This window comes from Talpa occidentalis, unplaced genomic scaffold (assembly GCF_014898055.3).
Source record: "Talpa occidentalis isolate TD23 unplaced genomic scaffold, MPIMG_talOcc4v2.1 talOcc4.9, whole genome shotgun sequence".
Lineage (NCBI taxonomy): Eukaryota > Metazoa > Chordata > Mammalia > Eulipotyphla > Talpidae > Talpa > Talpa occidentalis.
Genome location: NW_023605305.1, coordinates 53,747,590 through 53,765,762, shown reverse-complemented (window position 1 = coordinate 53,765,762; position 18,173 = coordinate 53,747,590). Strand labels below are relative to the sequence as shown.

The window sequence follows — 18,173 nt, the reverse complement described above, 5'->3', positions numbered from 1 at the left end:
CATTTATATTCTTTCAGGAGTCAGGTTATAGAGTATTGCTAGTTCCTCTCAGCACTGCCGATGATGGCCATAATTCAGCTCCTATGGTCTGGAATCATATAAACATTATTAAAACAGTTCCTGTACAATGAGCTGAGGAAAGGCAATCAAAATTAAATAGGTAGCACAGACTTTGGTTGCTGAAATAAAATAATGCTCAAAACAGCTTCACCTCCTGCACCCAGAAGCTTATTTTGGGAAGTAATATCATTCTGCCTGTTGTACAGAGACCCCACCAGCAAAGAGGGGGCTACCAAGGGGACCGATTACACATGCAGTCTCCTGAATTGGTGGAGTATAAATTATGTGCTCAATATGAAAAGAACTGTCAGGATTATATTTTCTTTTAACAACTAATGCCATTCACTGGTCTGAAGGGTTAAATCATTGCGTCTTATATTTAAATATTCTCTTCAAACAACCAGTTTTCTTTTTCCTTTTGTATTGACCACTTGACCAAAGTAACTAGCTGTCTACACACTCCTCCTAACAGTCACCAATAAAAGAAAAATAAAAATAAATTTTCATAATGCTATAAATATATAGTACATAATAATTATAGAAAAATTAGAAAAACAAAAAAGGAAAAATATGTATTTTATGTCTCATTAGCTAGTATAACTACTACAAATATATCCTTCCAGATATTTTCCACCTCAATATATATAATGTATATGTATGTGTATCTACATACGTACATACATAGACACATATATATATTAATTCCAGCAAAAATAGTATCATACTACACATAATACTTTATAATTTGCTTATTTCTCTGAGCATTGGTGTGCTTCTATACATGCCATCTGGAACTTCATTTTTAATGGAATACATACTATTCTTATTGTATGAATTTACTATATTTTTTTAATCAATCTCCTATTATTAGACATTTAGATATATTTGTAATTTTTATCATTGCAGATGATGCTATAAAAAACATATTAGTAAATGTATGTTGCATATAGTCAGCTCTCCATTTCCTCCTCCTTGGAGTCAATCAGCTGCTGCCACTGATGAATAATAAGTGCTGTGCTGTTGGACCTCAAACAGTACATCTGCACTGGACGTGTACAGAATTTTTCTTGTTATTACTCCACCAAACAATACAGCATAACAATAACCTACATAACATTTATATTGATTGGGTATTATAAATGATCTAGAGATGATTTAAAGTATATGAAGGGTTGTGGGAATTATATAAAATATTATACCATTTTATATAAGGGGCTTGAACATGCAGGGCTTAGAGAGAAATTCCTGCAACCAATTCCTCTTGGATAACTAGCAGCAATGACACTTGTCCAGTTATTTTCTTAAGATTGTGCAAAAGTGAAAAATGATATAAAATATATATAAAATAAAAAATAATTTAAAAAAGAAGATAAGAATATATATGATAAAAAAAAGATAAGTTCTAGAAAGAAGTTGAGTTAAAAACTAGGTGGTTTTCTAGGAATTTTGCACTCTATAATTTCATACTTAAATGAAAGGAAAGCAGATAACAATCAGAAAGAAAAAAAATATTCCAAAGTCTTCAACTAAGTTTCATAGAGATCTTAAATATGAAAGGAAAAGACAATTAGGGTCTGTATGTCCTACTATTTATGCACACATGCACAAAGTTATGGGTTTATAGAAAATCATTAATTCAAGTGATCAAATAAGATAATTTTCTAAATAACAGGCAAGGACATTGAAATATTGTATTTGATTCTATTAATAATTCTTTGAAATTAAAAACATAATCATAGTTTACCATTCACATAGCATATAATTCATCTCTTCAAAGTATAAAATTAAGTGGTTTTTAGAGTATTTACAGAATTGTAGAATCATCACCACTATTCCCTTCACAACATTTTATTACCTCAAAAGGGAACTCTGAACACTTTTTAAAAATCACTCCCCAACCCCACCCACTATCCTCCCTCAACCCCTGGCAACCACTAATCTACTTTGCACTTCTATGCATTTGCCTATTCTTTGGCACTGCATATAAATGCAATCGAACAATATGTGGCCTTTTGCAATGTGTTTTCAAGGTTTACTCATGTTGTCAGAACTTTAATCCTTTCTATTGCCAGATAATATCCCACTGAAAATGTATTGTTTATCCATTTATCAGTTCATTCTTTGGGTGTTAATTAAAATCTTGTCACCATCATGCTTAAAATCTTGTAGCTCCCCAGCTGATAAGCATGTCCACTAAAGGCTGACCTTGATCCGGTCCCAGACTGCCTTTTGGCCTGATCTTCTCCCGTGGCCCCAGCCCTCCCACCAGCACTCTAGTCCTACAGAACTATTTGTACTTTTAAGACACACTCTTACTTTTGTTTGTTTCACCCATTCTATATGGGATATATGTCTTCCCCTTATTTGTATTCTTTCTGAGTCAGCTGTCAGGTATTTCCTCCTCTTAAAAACCCCAGCACACTGAGGATAAGTGAGGCTGAATTTCTTTCATATTCAATTACATCTCTATCATAACATCTGTCACTGTATTTTATAATTGTTGATTTTCTTAACTTTTCCTCCATTACAGTATAAACTCATTGAAGGCAGAAACTGTATTCTGTATATCATTATAAAACACTAGCTATCAAGGCCTATCATGTGGTAGACAGTCAATAAGTACTTGCTTTGTACATATGACCAAAAAAATTAATTTGACTCTTTACAGTAATTTAATCAATGTAGGGGTTGTGTAACTATGTAGATATCAACTTTATATTTTAAATGCTTTGGAATGGTCTTATGTTTAATTTGCTCATATACATTTTGGGCCTCCCCAGTGGTGCAGCGGATTAAACGCCATGCTGTGAGGCTGTCCACAGCCTGTGCAGCACAGGTTAGATCCCGGCCTGCTGGCAAGAATCCCACATGGTGTGGCTGACCTCTCCTGTCACGCCCAGTGCTCCCCTCAGTAGTGAATTTCATCAGTCTGCCTGTTCTGTTCCCCACTCTGTCTCTGGTGAATCCTCTCACCCTCCTGTGTCTCTAGCCTGTACCCAGCTCTGGTATAAAAATAAATAAATCTTTAAAAAAAAAATTTGCTCATATACATTTTATATTAAAATTCTCGACAGCATATACTCATTAAAAGAAACCATACATATTAGAATGTGTAATTCTAGTAAGTTTTTTTTTTTTTTTTTTTTTTTCTAGTAAGGTTTTTAAGGTTGAATTTACAACCTATCAAACGAGAGACATTTTCAATGCAGAATATCTTAAGGCAATTTCAGAAGTCGTACAAAAGGCAGTTCAGGACCACATTTCAAATGATTTAAGAAAAAAAAAATGTCTTGAGATTATAAATCATATGTGCACTTTAAAAATAAGAAGTTTTTGGTGCAAATAAAGATGTTGCTTTACTTAAACTTGACTTGAAAAGAGGTGCTTGCATGAACTACCATAATAAGCTTTGATGCTTGCATGTGCAAACTGATTTTAATCTGTTATTACTGTTTTCTATATGAATAAAAACTTTTAAGTAGATCTAGTTGTTGAAAATAGAATCCTAACCTCTGTTACTTCTGACTTATAGGGTATCTTTGTTACTAGGGTTCAGCCTGATGGACCAGCATCCAACCTGCTACAGCCTGGTGATAAGATCCTGCAGGTAAGACATATGCAAAACAATGCATTCAAATGTCAACACAAACAAATAAGTGGTCAAATTATTAAGTTGAATGACTTGAATTAAATGATTGAAAATAAGTCCTTCTTACCTTTCCTATTTGCTGTTATTGTTCTGAGATTGAGAGGCAGGCCAGAAACCAATTCAGTCTCATAAAATCCTGTGTGCCCAGTTGTTGGCATATGGTAAGTGGCCTGACATTTTTAAGTGATATTATTTTGGTAATGTATCTTTTTTCCAATGTTCTTTCCAGTGAAAAAAAAATCTGTCTAATTCATTATACATTTTACAGTTCAAAATATATTTGAATACAGACATCTACTAACTATAGTCACTCTGTTAAAAATATGAATATACTGGAGAAGAGAATTTATTATTCTGGATAATGAACAGGATTCACGGTTATAGCCTAAAGCTCACTTGAGTAAATCATATTCTGTTTTATCATGGTAGTCAACCACTTACCCCACCCACTCTCCCCAGATGAGAGCCTAATTTTGGCAGAAGAAATTAAATGACTTATAGAGAATTAGCTAATAATATCAACATTTTACCAGTTATCAAAACAGATTTTTCTAATGTAAGGTATATAAAAATGGTACCAAAGTAAACATAATTTCATAATCTCTCTACCTTACCAGAATTTTAAGAATTTTGGAATTTGTAATCTAAAATATATCCCTAGTCTCTATTTCTCTGAGATTCCAAAATAAAAAAAAAAATCAAAGGAGATGATAATTCAAACAAACCAGATTTTTTTTCTAATCTTTTCTTTTTCTAATCTTTTTTTTTTCTAATCTTAAAACCCCCTGGTCCTGCAATTCAAAAGGACAGTTTAAAAAAACTACTCTCAACAAATGAGTTTATCAAGTTTCCATTAGCTATTGGTAAGTTGTTTAGCCCAGAGCGTTGTATCAAAGAGTTGACTCTTAATGGAGCAGGAGTTACTTCAGTCCTAACAGAGAGAAGAAATGAGGAAGGGTAAGAGGAGAAATACCTGTGGGCTTCTTCAGGTACAGAGGTGAGAAATTTCTACCATAATGAGTGAGTAGTATGCAGTACAGAGGAGAGAAGATTGGGGAGGAGATGGCAAACATGAAGAATTTTAAAGTTCCTAAGATTTCAAAGTTTGAGACAGTTGGAAAGTTGGAGAGTTCAAAACGGAGATGACTTCACATGGCGATAAGGATGTGGCAGAAATAGTGAGACACAGTTTTCAAGAATATGAGTAGAAAGTTTAGACTTCCCAGAAGTTTAAATAAAATTTCCATGATGGTTGGATACAGATACATGATGACAAATCTGTACTCAACCACTAAATCAAATCCTCCTGTCTGAACGGAAGTTATTTATTTCATGGTTCCAGTCTTTCACCTAGTTTTCCAGATCACAAGGGGGAAAGTTTGTGGGTCCAGGCATATTGCCAAAAGCAAGAAGTCACGGTCAACAGCTTCAGCCTCCAGGAAGAGAGAGCAACTTCTTTTAAATGTTCTTTTAAAAACAACATTCAAAAAGTACCTCAGATACAGGCAGTGAAGAATAGTGTTTCTCAAAAGGAGGCAACCCTTTAAGCTATCTTTTTAAAAAAGATTTCCTTAGTCAAATAAACTTGAGCCATCTCAGGCTCTATCTCTTATTTCAGATTTCACAATATATTAAGCATATTAAAAATCTGAAAAATCTTACAAGCTAACATTTTCCAACATAGCTAACTAAGCATAGAACATGCCTTACTAATAATTTCAATTAACCACAGAGCACACTTTGGGAAATGTTTCTTATAGATGCAATGAACCGGGTCTATAGCTTAATCCCAGAGGGTGTTAGTGATTAACATCATGTTCATAATTATCATCATGAGTAATTAAAAATGGACTGTAGCATATTCATTTCTCTGAGGTCTTAAAAATGTGTCCCTTAAAAACCTACAGAAAATAAAGAGTAACCTGAGCTATCTCTCAACCCCAAAACTTAAAAGGCAAATTGGAAATGTAAGAAGGACCTATGTTCGATCATTTCAAGAATAAGACTTTTAAAAAATATAGTCTGATTAGAAGGCATCTCATTTTTCAATGTTTTTTAAACATGTGTGGTGTTACATGCCAGAGTTTCATTGTGTATCTTTATCCATTTAGTTTTATTCACATTACACAAAGTTCAGCACAGATAAATAAAAAGATTGATAAAATGCTTTTTGCAAATCAAAAATATATTTTATGCAAGTATTATTTACTACTAATTAATAATTGTTCAGTAAGGCATGAAAATGAATAAAGACAAGTTAACTTCATTAGGTTGGTTGTAACTACCATGATTTGACTGAATGTAACATTCATTTAGCATTTCTATTACATCATCTATTTCACATAACAACTCTGCAAGGTTCCTAGTATAGACAGAGATTAAATAATTTATTTGAGTTTCTCCCAGTAAGCAATACTGATTCTACTGGAGCAAATTTGACTAGTAGTGTCCTATACCTTTCTTTCTTTCTTTCTTTCTTTCTTTCTTTCTTTCTTTCTTTCTGTCTTTATTTATTTATTTATAAAATTAAAATTACTATTAATTCCACAAAGCAAAGTTATTAAAATTCCACAAAGCATTTTACCAATTAATATGAACAATGTAGTAGAGACTATAACAAAATTCCTGTCTTTGTACACAATCTAATGCAGGAGGGAGACTTGCCCAAAATTACCAGCAGAAAATGAAGGAGAAAGGAAGACAGAAAAAAACTGACAAGCAAATGTTTAATAAACAACTCCTAGTTTGTCTTCTTTTAAGAACAAGCTCTCCTCCAAAACAGGGCTCAACCTAGCTACCAAGAACTCCCTGAAAGAACGGGGTTGATTTTGCAGTTATTCTTTTCCTAGCAAAAGTAAAAAGACTATCTGTAGTTTATTGGGAACTGCTTTGCAATCAAAGGAAGGAAATTTTCATTTTTTAGACATATTTCTTCAATATGCTTGATAAGAAGAAAGCAATCATTTTAAAATCAAGCGAATAAGGAAAAGTTTTCAGGGTTATCATTTATTATCAGTTCCACACCTGAATTTCTATACAAATAATTCAAAAAGCCTCTAATTGAGTCAACTCTGTCTTTCCTTGTCTCTTTTGGGCCTGAATTCATGAAATGGTCTAGCTGCAATACACGTGCACTTAAAACACAAGAGAAATTCTTATCTGTGGATTATTCTGTGAAGATATTTTCTAATCCTACAGTAAAAGCCATTAAAGCTTTAAGCTTTCTCATATTTAAAAAGCACAATATTAAGTTTTCATGTGAACTCTCCAAGAATTTAAGGTCTATAATTCAAATGTTTGAGAGAATGGAAAATTTTTCAAATGATTTGGCCTGGAATCAATGTAATATTGATTATGCAGTTTACTTGCCCTAAATATATCCCAATATTTAATAAGAGTACTCTATCACATTAAAACCTGAAATGGGAATTCCAGGCAGTTCTTGTGAAGCAAAATTATGTTTATGTAAGATTCCCATTATTTCTTTTTTTTTAATTTTTTTTTTATAATAACATATCTTCAGTAGATTTTTTTTTAAAGATTTATTTGTTTATGCATACAAGAGCTGGGGTACAGGCCCGAGATGTGGAGGGTGAGAGGATTCATCAGAGACAGAGTGGGGAACAGAACAGGCAGACTGACAAAATACACTGCTGAGGGGAGGAGCGGGTGAAACAGGGGAGGTCTGCTTTGCCATGTGGTTTCTCCCTGGCCAGCCGGGTATCGAACTCATGCTACAGAGGCTGTGGATTGCTTCATAGTTAGTGCTTAACCCCTTGCGTCACCAGGGAGGCCAGATTCCCATTATTTCTTATGATGTTCCTCACTGTCAGGGTTAGAGATCATGAAGACCTGTCCTTACAGCATCAATATAGTCACTGTATTTTTTCAGTTTTCCCTCAGAGGTATTCAGAGTTTCCAAGGCATTAATGAACTAGTGTGTATCCAATGTACAAAATACAAGTGCACTGGCCCTTTAAATGCTCTTCCCTTGAAGATGAGTGTAAATCAACCCAAAATCACATACGCAAATCTCTAATTCTATTTTTCTCTAGAATTCTAAGGAGTGCTATTGCCCTTCTTATTGGCTAATCCCATCAACCTTGTGGCTAATGTTCCCATAGTCTGATTTTTAAGTATAGAACTGTGCATAATAAGGACACAGCAGAATTCCTGAGAGAATTACAGCATCCTCTGGAGATTTTCTGTATTATAAACATCCATAATTTATCCATTTAACAAAGCATTTACCAGAAGGAAATCAAAGATAAATCCAGGAAGGACCCAGAAGATGAAATCCAGAAACCATGTGTATTTTACAGGAAATTGATGAGCTGTAATTGCAAAACTCTACTTTGTTGGAACTGCAAAAATTATTTTCATTAACCCTCAGTCTTTTCAATTATAAACCATGAAACAGGGCAATTAAAAACATTTTGTGGCAAATGTCAAGTGGAATTAAAATAAGGAAGGCGATCTTTCAGAAATAACATAAAGACTATAGTAAAATTATCCTTTATATTTTCAAATTAGCTAAAGTCAAAATCCCATTAATTACATGTTCTTGAAGCATAAAATTTTCAGAATATATTTCTTTCCTAGATTGTTTTCTTATTAACTTCATTTTAACATAATAATCCAGTCATTTATTTCTCCATTTTCATTAAGTTGCAATTTTTGCAAAATTGGATACATTTTATTATAAGCCATTACAGACAGTGTGTTTATACAAAATGTACATGTAGCCAAATGTGGCAACATATTTTAAATTTTCATTAACTTAGCTTTAATTCTTCAAATCATCTTTTGCATTTATATTATGCATACATTTAAAATATCAAATGTGTAAATATAGATGATATGCATTTATTTTTCAGAGCATCATTGGATTTATACTTTGTAGTTAATATTTCTTAGCTCTCCCTCTTTTCACACACATAAAAACACCAAAGCCTTACTAGTTCAAATATTGTGAGTCTTCTGATCTTCATTTTAACTGGAAAAGCCATACACAATTGCAGTAACATAATTTTCTGATTCCGTGTCTGAACTGACCAAGATGTTAGTCAGATAGCCATATTCATTTAAATGAATATGTTATAGTCATTTAATGTTCTTTGCTCTTCTCTCCTAAGGATGGAAGGAAAAGGTCCATTAGGAAAGAAAAAAAACCCTCTGTCATTGCCTCTCCTGACATCAGGTCCAACATAATATGGCCTATCAAGAAATAAGTCAATTAATATTAAAGTAAATTCAGGGCCTCCCTGGTGGCAAAGCTCTACTTTTACAGAGCTACAGGGGTTAAAGTCTCAGTGCTACTAAGTTATCACCAGCCACTGCAGCCTGAGTTCGATTCCCGGCCAGGAAGCTAACCTACATGGCACAGCAGACCTCTCCTATTTCTCCCACTGCTCCCCTCAGTAGTGTATCTCTGTCTCTGGTGAATCCTCTCACCCCCGCACCACTGGCCTATACCCCAGTTCTTTTATGTATAAATAAATAAATCTTTTTATAAAAAGTCATAAAGTAAATTCATTAGGTGAACCTTAAACTTGTGTAACAACCTCACAAGGTCCAAGGAAATATTTGTGTGTCAAGATACAGAGAGTTGACAACCTGTTGTGTCATAAATTCCCATCTACCCACCTGGTGTGTGATCCGGATATTTCATGTAATCTCTCTAATCCTTACATTTTCATCTTTTAAAGGAGTATAAATAACTAAACAAGAAAAAGATTTCCTCCCTCTGACATTTTGTCCATCTGTTCTTGTGACTTACTGAAAATTGTATTTAAGTTGAAAAAAGTTACAGTGAAGTAATATTAATAGTAGTACCTAACATTCATCAGCTGGTTATTTATAGTGTGCTGGGTCCTGTCCCAAACAATTGGCATATGTTTACTCATTCAATCTTTAGAAACTTTGTAAAATAATATGATTTCTGATCTGTCAGAGTCCTTTTGCTATTTTGAAACTATTCCCAGGCAGCCCTTTTTTGTGGTCTTTTATATAAATAGGCCTCTTGACGTTCACATAGATTCAAAACATTTTGGGGGACTAGCATTACAGGTAGTGATCTAATTTATGAATCTGCCTGTTTCCCTCTGGGAAGTAAGTGCCATATTTGTGTTTCTCACCATATAACTCTGCTTTGTACTTACAAAGCATGAAAATGAAAAACTGATGCTTAACAGCTATATTAAATGCTAAGCTAAACAAGGGGTCCCCATAGAGGTGACTCTGAATCTGGACTGTGGATCTGAACATCTTAAAGCCTGGGGTGTTGGAATGGAACCAAATTCAAGGCTGGAATTAACACGACTGTCCCTTTTCCTGTTCTATCCTCTGCGCTGCATGAGACTAGAGTTAATTGAGGTGGCTAGAAAATTCTTGATTCCTTGGGATTTCCCATGACCTTTAGAAGCACTTTGCCTCAATATGCTTTAGGGTGACTTGTTCTAGTTCATCTGCCTGGGAAATCCAGATTTTCTCTTTCCTCCCCTCAGTGCTTTGTACACAGGAGAATCCTTGTCTGTCCTTTCATTCACTAGGCTATCAGACTAGTGCCAGCTCTCTGCCATCCTCTGGCAAGAAGGATTGGATCCTGTTTCACCTTTCTCTCCCTCACTTCAGAGAGATTTCCTAGATGTCCAGGGCACCTGCAAACCTTTCTGTTCTGCTGTTCAGTTGCAAGCCCCATCCTGCCCCAAGACTGTCCCCTTTTCACAATGCTCCCTTTTAAATAAATTTTCTGATAAATCTCTCAGCATTCCATGTAGTTAACATCAGACTACAGTAAAGATCTAACTTCTGTTGCCAATGCTGTCATACCAGCCTCCTTCCTGAGCTCAGTGTCTTGTTTCTAAACATGTGATCATCATTTGCCCTCCAGAACTGCACACTTCATTGTCTTCCCAATGAAGCTCGCTGCTCCTTCAAAGTCTCCATTACCCATTAATGGCAACACAATCTGATTCTTAGTTCTTTCTTACCCCTTGTCCAATTAGTTGTCAAATTTATAGGTTCTATCCTTAAAGTGTTCCCTTTTCTAATCTATTTCCTCTAGTCTTCTGGCACTGCCCTAGCAGATAGCCTGAATTAGTCTTTCTACTTTTGATAGAGAAAACTCACATATGGCTACAACAATCCAATTAAACTGGAGTTAAAACTATATTAAGAATAAGAGATTGGGCATTTCTGTAAATTATAATTTAGGAGTGTTATTTCTGCCACTGTTTTTTGAATAAGGTCAATTAAACCTGATAAGAATCTGAATGAAATCAGGACTTTGCCACCACAGTAAAGAATAGAATTATGTTAGGAGGTAATGGAATGATAGTTTTTAAAAGGAAATTGTTCATTATTTCATCATGATCAATAAAATGTCAGCTTAAATCACTTGGAAGTGACTGTGATCATTACTATATTGAGAGAAATGATAAGAAATAACATTACAGTATCAGATGATTCAGTTCTGGCTGTGCGACCTCATGCAAGCCCTTCGGTCTCGCTGAGGTTTAGCTCTTTCATTTATAAAATAACAGGATTAACAGAGATCCACAGTTTTCACACTGTTTGCAGGAACACCATGGAGGTGGAAGGTGTTGACAAGCAAGCTGGTCCTAAGATGCAATCTCCTTCTGCCTTTCATCCTTCCATGTCCCCATGTCGTTCTCTGACTGTTTCACTCTCTATCTCTCCAGAAAAGTTCTGTTTAAATGATTTACATATTGGGCTACCTCTCTTCCTTTTGAAAGAAAGGCTCTTTGAACTAGCTCCATCTCCTCATTCCATAAAGCCTCTCCGCATTCACTTATTTTTATGGTTAATTCTTGTGCTAAAGCCTATAGTCTAAATTCATTGGTATTTTGATTTTTAAATCTCCCCAAAATAACTACATGCACAGATCATCTTAAAACTCATCCCCTCCTGACCTGTTGCAGGATTTATTTGAAACAGCCAGCTAGTCACATGTCCAGAGCTGGAGGCAACTCCAAGGATTGAGACAAGACAAAGACCTGGAGTCCTTTGCTGAGCACATCTTGCCAGACATGAGGACCAGGAAAGTCTTGTCTTGATGGCTTAGAGAAACAGCTTCCTTGGAAATTTTTCCTTTTTTTTTTTTTTTTTCACTGATCTACCATAATTCTTTATTTGTCTCTTCAGATGTTAATTCCATTCAGCATTAATTTGCTGAGTCATTTCTACATGTAAGGTATCTTCTACATTACTTTTAGTCATTTTCATGGCTTACTTTCCCATCTGGATGTTTGCCTTTTTGATGGGAGCCTACCTTTTTCTTTTCTTTTTTTTTTCCCAAAGATTTATTTATTTATGCATACAAGAGCTGGAGGCCAGGCCAGAGGTACAGGAGGGTGAGAGGACTCACCAGAGACAGAGTGGGGAGCAGAACAGGCAGATTGACTGAAATATGCTGCTGAGGGGAGCAGCAGGCAAGACAGGAGAGGTCTGTCACGCCATATGTGGGTCAGCTCCCTAACCTGGGATCTTATTCACACTGCAGTGACTGCGGATAGTTTCATACTGCTGTGACTTAACCCCTTGCGCCACCAGGGAGGCCCAGCCTCCCTTTTTCATCTCTTTCTTACTTCCTCTCCCCGAGGCTTAGCATAATACCTTGACCCAGTCAACACACCATGATTTGATTGGGGAAAAAAAAAAAAATGAAAGATACTCATGGTGGAAGAAGGCCAGTTTTCTTTAAGATCTTATGATAAAGCTATCATTCAAAATTAACAGCTATGATTAATTTACTGTAAGGATTTTTTATCACTTATACCCTTGACACATTATTTTGAGAACTGTAGTTCTTAAAACCAGGAATATTTAGGAATGATAATGGACATTTTGTCATTCATGGCCTCCAGATTTATTCTTTATCTTTGAAATACTGAGCTTTATATTTCAGACAAGTTCCTGAAAATTCTCAATGGATTGGGTTCATTGTAATTTTAGGTTTTAAGTCTTTAGTAGAGAAATCTGATCACTCACATAGTTGCTATTAAGGTTTGACATTCAAAAAACTATTGTTCGGGCCTCCCCGGTGGCGCAGTGGTTGAGCGCTGGGTTGCGAAGCTGCCCGTGGCCTCTGCGGCGCCAGTTTGATCCCCGGCTGTTCCCCGGCCACCGGAGGAGGGTCCCACATGGCGCGCAGACCTCTCCTCCGGCCCGCTGCTCCCCTCAGCAGTGTGCTTCGGTCCTTCTGCCTGCTCTGCTCCCCGCTCTGGCTCTGGTGAATTCTCTCACCCTTCCGCGCTTCTGACTGTACCCAGTGCATGTATAAACAAAAAACAAACAAACAAACAAATAGATAAATAAATAACATGCCTCTAAAAAAAAAAAAAAAAAAACTATTGTTCAAGTTAAATTTTAATTTCACTAAGGTAAGCCTTTTGGTAAAATTGGAAACATTATGGTAGTTAATATATCCCTAAAAAAATACAGTGGAAAAAAAGTACAGTGGGATAAACTTATAATCACCCAAGCTTGCTATTTTCCTCATGTCAGAAATAGGATGAGAGTTAAAAAAAAGAATGTGCCATCTGCTATTCCGCATGACCATGTGACCAGAAATAACATAAAATGGAACCCAGTTATTTATTTTTTAGTGTCACTTAAGGAAAGATATTTGGGCCATGAGACATATTCAGTTATACCCAACTAGCATTTCATGCCACTGAAAAAGTTGGTACCAACATGCATACTCATATATGCATATTCTTTTTTTAAAAAAGATTTATTGATGTATGCATACAAGAACTGGGGTACAAGCCAGAGGTGTGGGGGAGGGGTGAGAGGATTCACCAGAGACAGAGTGGGGAACAGAACAGGCAGACTGATTAAAACACACTGCTGAGGGGAGCAGCAGGCAAGACAGGAGAGGTCTGATGCTCCATGTAGGTTTCTCCCTGGCTGGGTATCGAACTCGTGCTGCAGAGGCTGCAGATAGCTTCACAGTGCTGTGCTTAACCCCTTGCATCACCAGGGAGACCCTATACATATTCTTTAATATTGTTTAATTTAAAAAAAATTATTCTGCTGGTTATATGGATTTAATGGATTGGCATATTTATCTCCTTTATTTCCTTATCTGTAAATGTGTTACTATTTTGAAATGCGAATACTGTGGGATCGAGTAATAAAATGTGTCAGCTGACCTTCTTCTAAGTTATAAGATTATATAGTATTGCTAAAGATATGCTGCTTTTTTAATTCAAAAAAGCCAGTAGAGTATCTAAAGTGGATGGCTATTTGAAAATTAATCATAAATCAAAAAGCATAAAAAAGTGATATAACAAAGTCAATGTGTGTCCGAAATTAGTGTCAGTCAATCGAAAATTGAACAAGTCAAACAATTAACTGACTCTATTCTCTGTATTTTGCCAAGCAATCAATTTGGCTCACTCTTTCACATCAACTGAGTCTCAGATTGCAGGAGAACAGTCACATAAATTACAGTTATTGAATTTCCATGATTTATTCCTACCAAATTTCAATAATGTGATGTTTTATTTGGTGTTTCACTTTATTTGTGGGACTCACTTCTTCCTATAATAATAATAAAAATCATTCCAATCAAAAAAATCTGCAATTTGGGCCTCCCCGGTGACGCAGCGGTTGAGCGCTGGGTTGCGAAGCTGCCCGCAGCCTCTGCAGTGCCAGTTCTATCCCTGGCTGCTCCCCAGCCACCGGAGGAGGGTCCTACATGGCGCGCAGACCTCTCCTGCCGCCCGCTGCTCCCCTCAGCAGTTTATTTCGGACCTTCTGCCTGCTCTGCTCCCCGCTCTGTCTCTGGTGAATTCTCTCACCCTCCCGCACTTCTGACTATACCCAGTGCTTGTATAAATAAATAAATAAATCTTAAAAAAAAAAAACAAACTGGGCCTCCCCAGTGGCGCAGCGGTTGAGCGCTGGGTTGCGAAGCTGCCCGCAGCCTCTGCAGCGCCGGTTCGATCCCCGGCTGCTCCCCGGCCACCGGAGGAGGGTCCCACATGGCGCGCAGACCTCTCCTGCCGCCCGCTGCTCCCCTCAGCAGTGTACTTTGGTCCTTCTGCCTGCTCTGCTCCCCGCTCTGGCTCTGGTGAATTCTCTCACCCTCCTGCGCTTCTGACTGTACCCAGTGCTTGTATAAACAAAACAAACAAACAAACCAGCAAACAAATAAATAAAGCATGCCTCTATTAAAAAAAAAAAAAAAAGAAAAAAAAAAACAAACTGCAATTTAATGAGAAAACCATGGACCCATGAGCAGTCATTACAGAAAAGCATGTACATTTTGTGATGGAAATGTCAAATAATAGCCAGTTAGTATCCTGAAGGCTAATTATGTTTAAGATGACTTTTGATGGCATAAATAGATGATTCTTAACTAGAGGACTGTGACCACATCCACTGTTACTCATGCCAGTGTGTTTTACCCCGGAGGGACAGATCTCATAGTTATATTAGATGGGATTGAAGGCTACTGGTATAGACTGTGAATATGGTTGCACTTTGCATTGGTAAACTAAGATCATCTCAGTGAGTCAAAATAAGATTTAACTATACACATGTGTTGATAATAAATATTAGCTTCTTCCAGAAAAAAAAAATAACCATACTATTAGTGTCACATTTGCATGACTGAAACATTTGACCATGCTGATGGGTTCATATCAGTAATTAGATATAAAAAGAAAGCAATTATCCTGGGGACACTGTGAAATGATCTCAGCTAAGTACTTGCAAAAATTAAACAAATCAAACCAACAACAAAGTGAACTACCTTATTTTAAGAATATCTGTTATTCCTAAGTGCATCTCTGTGATTAGCACAGTAGCTAGGACTGTACAAGGGCAGTCCTGGGTAGGACATACCAAGTACTTGATAAATATTTGTTGAATTAATAAATTGTGTTGAAGCTGGATGGATTTTTTTTTTTTAGAGTTTCAGAAGATGCTAGTTCTTTTATTTTTTTATTACTTCTTTAAATTTATACCCTTCTTACATTGTCATTCATTCTCCTCTAAGGTATAACCCCCATAAAATTCCCACCACCAAGACTCCCTTGATCCATAGTCTCTTGTGCTCTTCCCTCCCATGTTTTGATCCCTCTTCACCCTGCTCCCCTGCTGAATGTCTCCAATTTATAGTTTGCCTGCTAGTTTTGTCTTTTTTTCCCCCCCCCGATCCCTTGTTTGTTTTCTTGATCTCCTGTATGTTCCTCCTATAAGTGAAACCACTGGGTAAAATTAATTAGCTGTTTGCATAGTTGCAATTCTGTTGTGAATTTAAAAACTGCTAACTTTTGGGTGTGCAATACTCCCTTAAATTGTATGGTTAGAAATAATGATAAAGTGATGAACAAATAGCTTGCATTGATTGCCTGATATTATTTGTGTTTTTTACAGGCAAATGGACATAGTTTTGTACATATGGAACATGAAAAAGCTGTATTACTACTGAAGAGTTTCCAGAACACAGTAGACCTAGTTATTCAACGTGAGCTTACTGTCTAAATATTTTTTATAAATAGTGAAGATACGTCTAGCCAGACCTAATGTTCAAAAATAAATTTATACATAGAAACAAATTTTGCCAATTGCTGGACCAATGGCAAACATTAGTGCCAAATGTATAATACTATATGTTAGCACTGATCATCCTTAAAAATGTTAACTATATAAATACGATGTTCATGTGGATATGTATTAGTTTTAATTGTCAGCCTCTGGCTGTGCATTGGTGCGGTTTTGTTTTTGTTTTTGTTTTTGTTTTTGTTTTTTTAATCAAATAAGTTTCTTCTCGAAGTGGATTTCATATAATTTCGGAGCACGGAAGCACACACAAGCTCTTTACGAATTCTGCTCTCCATCAGAAACACTGCCTCAAAGTTGTATATGCCTTTATATAGAAAATACAAAGAGTTGTAATTCCCATAAAATATTTCTAGCACAAGGTATATGTTGGCATATATACAAAAAGAATATAGAGAAAAACAATATTTTCATAAACCTAACATCTCGGATTGAGAAAGAAAATATATCTTAAAATAAGACTTTACTATATTGAATCTTTTTCAATAAAAGTTACATGATAATGCCTTATGAAAGTAACTGTATATATGGTATAAAGTGTTTATATTTGGTTCCATATTTATTTGCTAAATTCTCATAACAGAGTGAAATATTTCATAAATTAGCCATTTATCTCTGGGACCTGAATAGAAATGGGACAAACTAATTTGTTCAATGCCTTTAGCTAATTACAATACACACAGAGTTAAGAAACAGACTAAAGGTCATTGTAGATCAATCTTTTTCACCACAAATTTAAGCAGTGAATGATGGGTGGCAGGAAAGGTATTGTTTTCTTTCCTTCAAATTTATGTTGATTATAAGCTGTAGCCCTGTGATTTCTTTACTTGTAAATGTGGACTTCATTTGTGTGTAGCTTTATCTAATTTGCTACTTTTAAATCATTTAAAATGCATTGGGGGATTGATAAAATTTATCATTAAGAAAGACTGTTGTTAGAAAGTTATGGTGGGTGATTTAAAAAAAAACTTTGGTATTTAAATATGAAACTTCAAATATAATTTCTCAGAGCTATGGTCTGGTGCCTGGTTTTGTGGGCACTGCAATAGAGAAATAGAGAAAATATTTTTTTTCCAAAAATGTTTCAAAATATATAAAATCCTGAATTCTGTCTCACTGAAGAGAAAAACAAGCATAGTTAATATAGAATTTATTTTTTGCACTCGGGCCCTTTTCCTCTATAAATGATCAAAATTTATTTTATAATCCTTTTAAAAGATATCTTTTTTGATATTAGTCATTAGTTTGATTAAAATATTAATTTGAATTTCCAGAATAATTTCCCAGAGTTGATTGTATACATTGTCTCTCATATTTCCACATGTCTCTTTTTTTTTAAAGAGAGAGATATATATATATAATGAATTTATGTTACATGCCAATGTTTCAGGTATTTTATTAGGATTTTCACAATAGTATCACATGCTGATGTCACCAAAGCTCTGAGAATAATATTTGTAAGTTAATTGTTTTATGGGGACATTGAAAATATTGTATTTTTGTAGGGTCTATTAAAATGAGTGTCACTTATTAGAAGTACAGTGGTATTTTTTGGCAATAGAATTTGTCGCTTACAGGCAAATGGATACTTCACTTTATAGATGATGCACTAACTTTAATGTTGCTTTATGTCAGAGTGACATTATTCCATGATTTTATAGGGTTTGACATTTAGCAAATGATTAAATGATTGACCTTATTTAATGTTTCCCAGAAGTAACTTTTAAGTGCATTTTAATATATTGACAGTTTCTGATGAGAAAAGTCTTTCATGGCCTAATTTCCTTTGTTAAAAACTCAACCCAAACCACCTTCTCCAGTTGCTATTATAGGATGATCATCGTTACTCAAAAGAGAGACCCTCAAT

General features: G+C 35.4%; 1 protein-coding gene across 9 annotated transcripts in view; it reads left to right on the top strand.

Annotated features, from left to right (window-relative positions):
- Positions 1-17,842, top strand: part of LRRC7 (leucine rich repeat containing 7) — a 433,981-nt gene extending 416,139 nt beyond the window's left edge. For 8 of the 9 annotated variants that reach the window (XM_037499532.2, XM_037499531.2, XM_037499527.2 and 5 more), the window contains 2 exons: positions 3,593-3,667; positions 16,121-17,842. In XM_037499532.2, the coding sequence (XP_037355429.1) occupies positions 3,593-3,667; positions 16,121-16,228 (183 nt within the window). In that variant the 3' untranslated portion in view covers positions 16,229-17,842. Of the gene's footprint in view, positions 1-3,592; positions 3,668-16,120 lie in introns of those variants that run through there. The other variant, XM_037499530.1, reaches the window with a different exon arrangement.
- Positions 17,843-18,173: the final 331 nt, after the last annotated feature.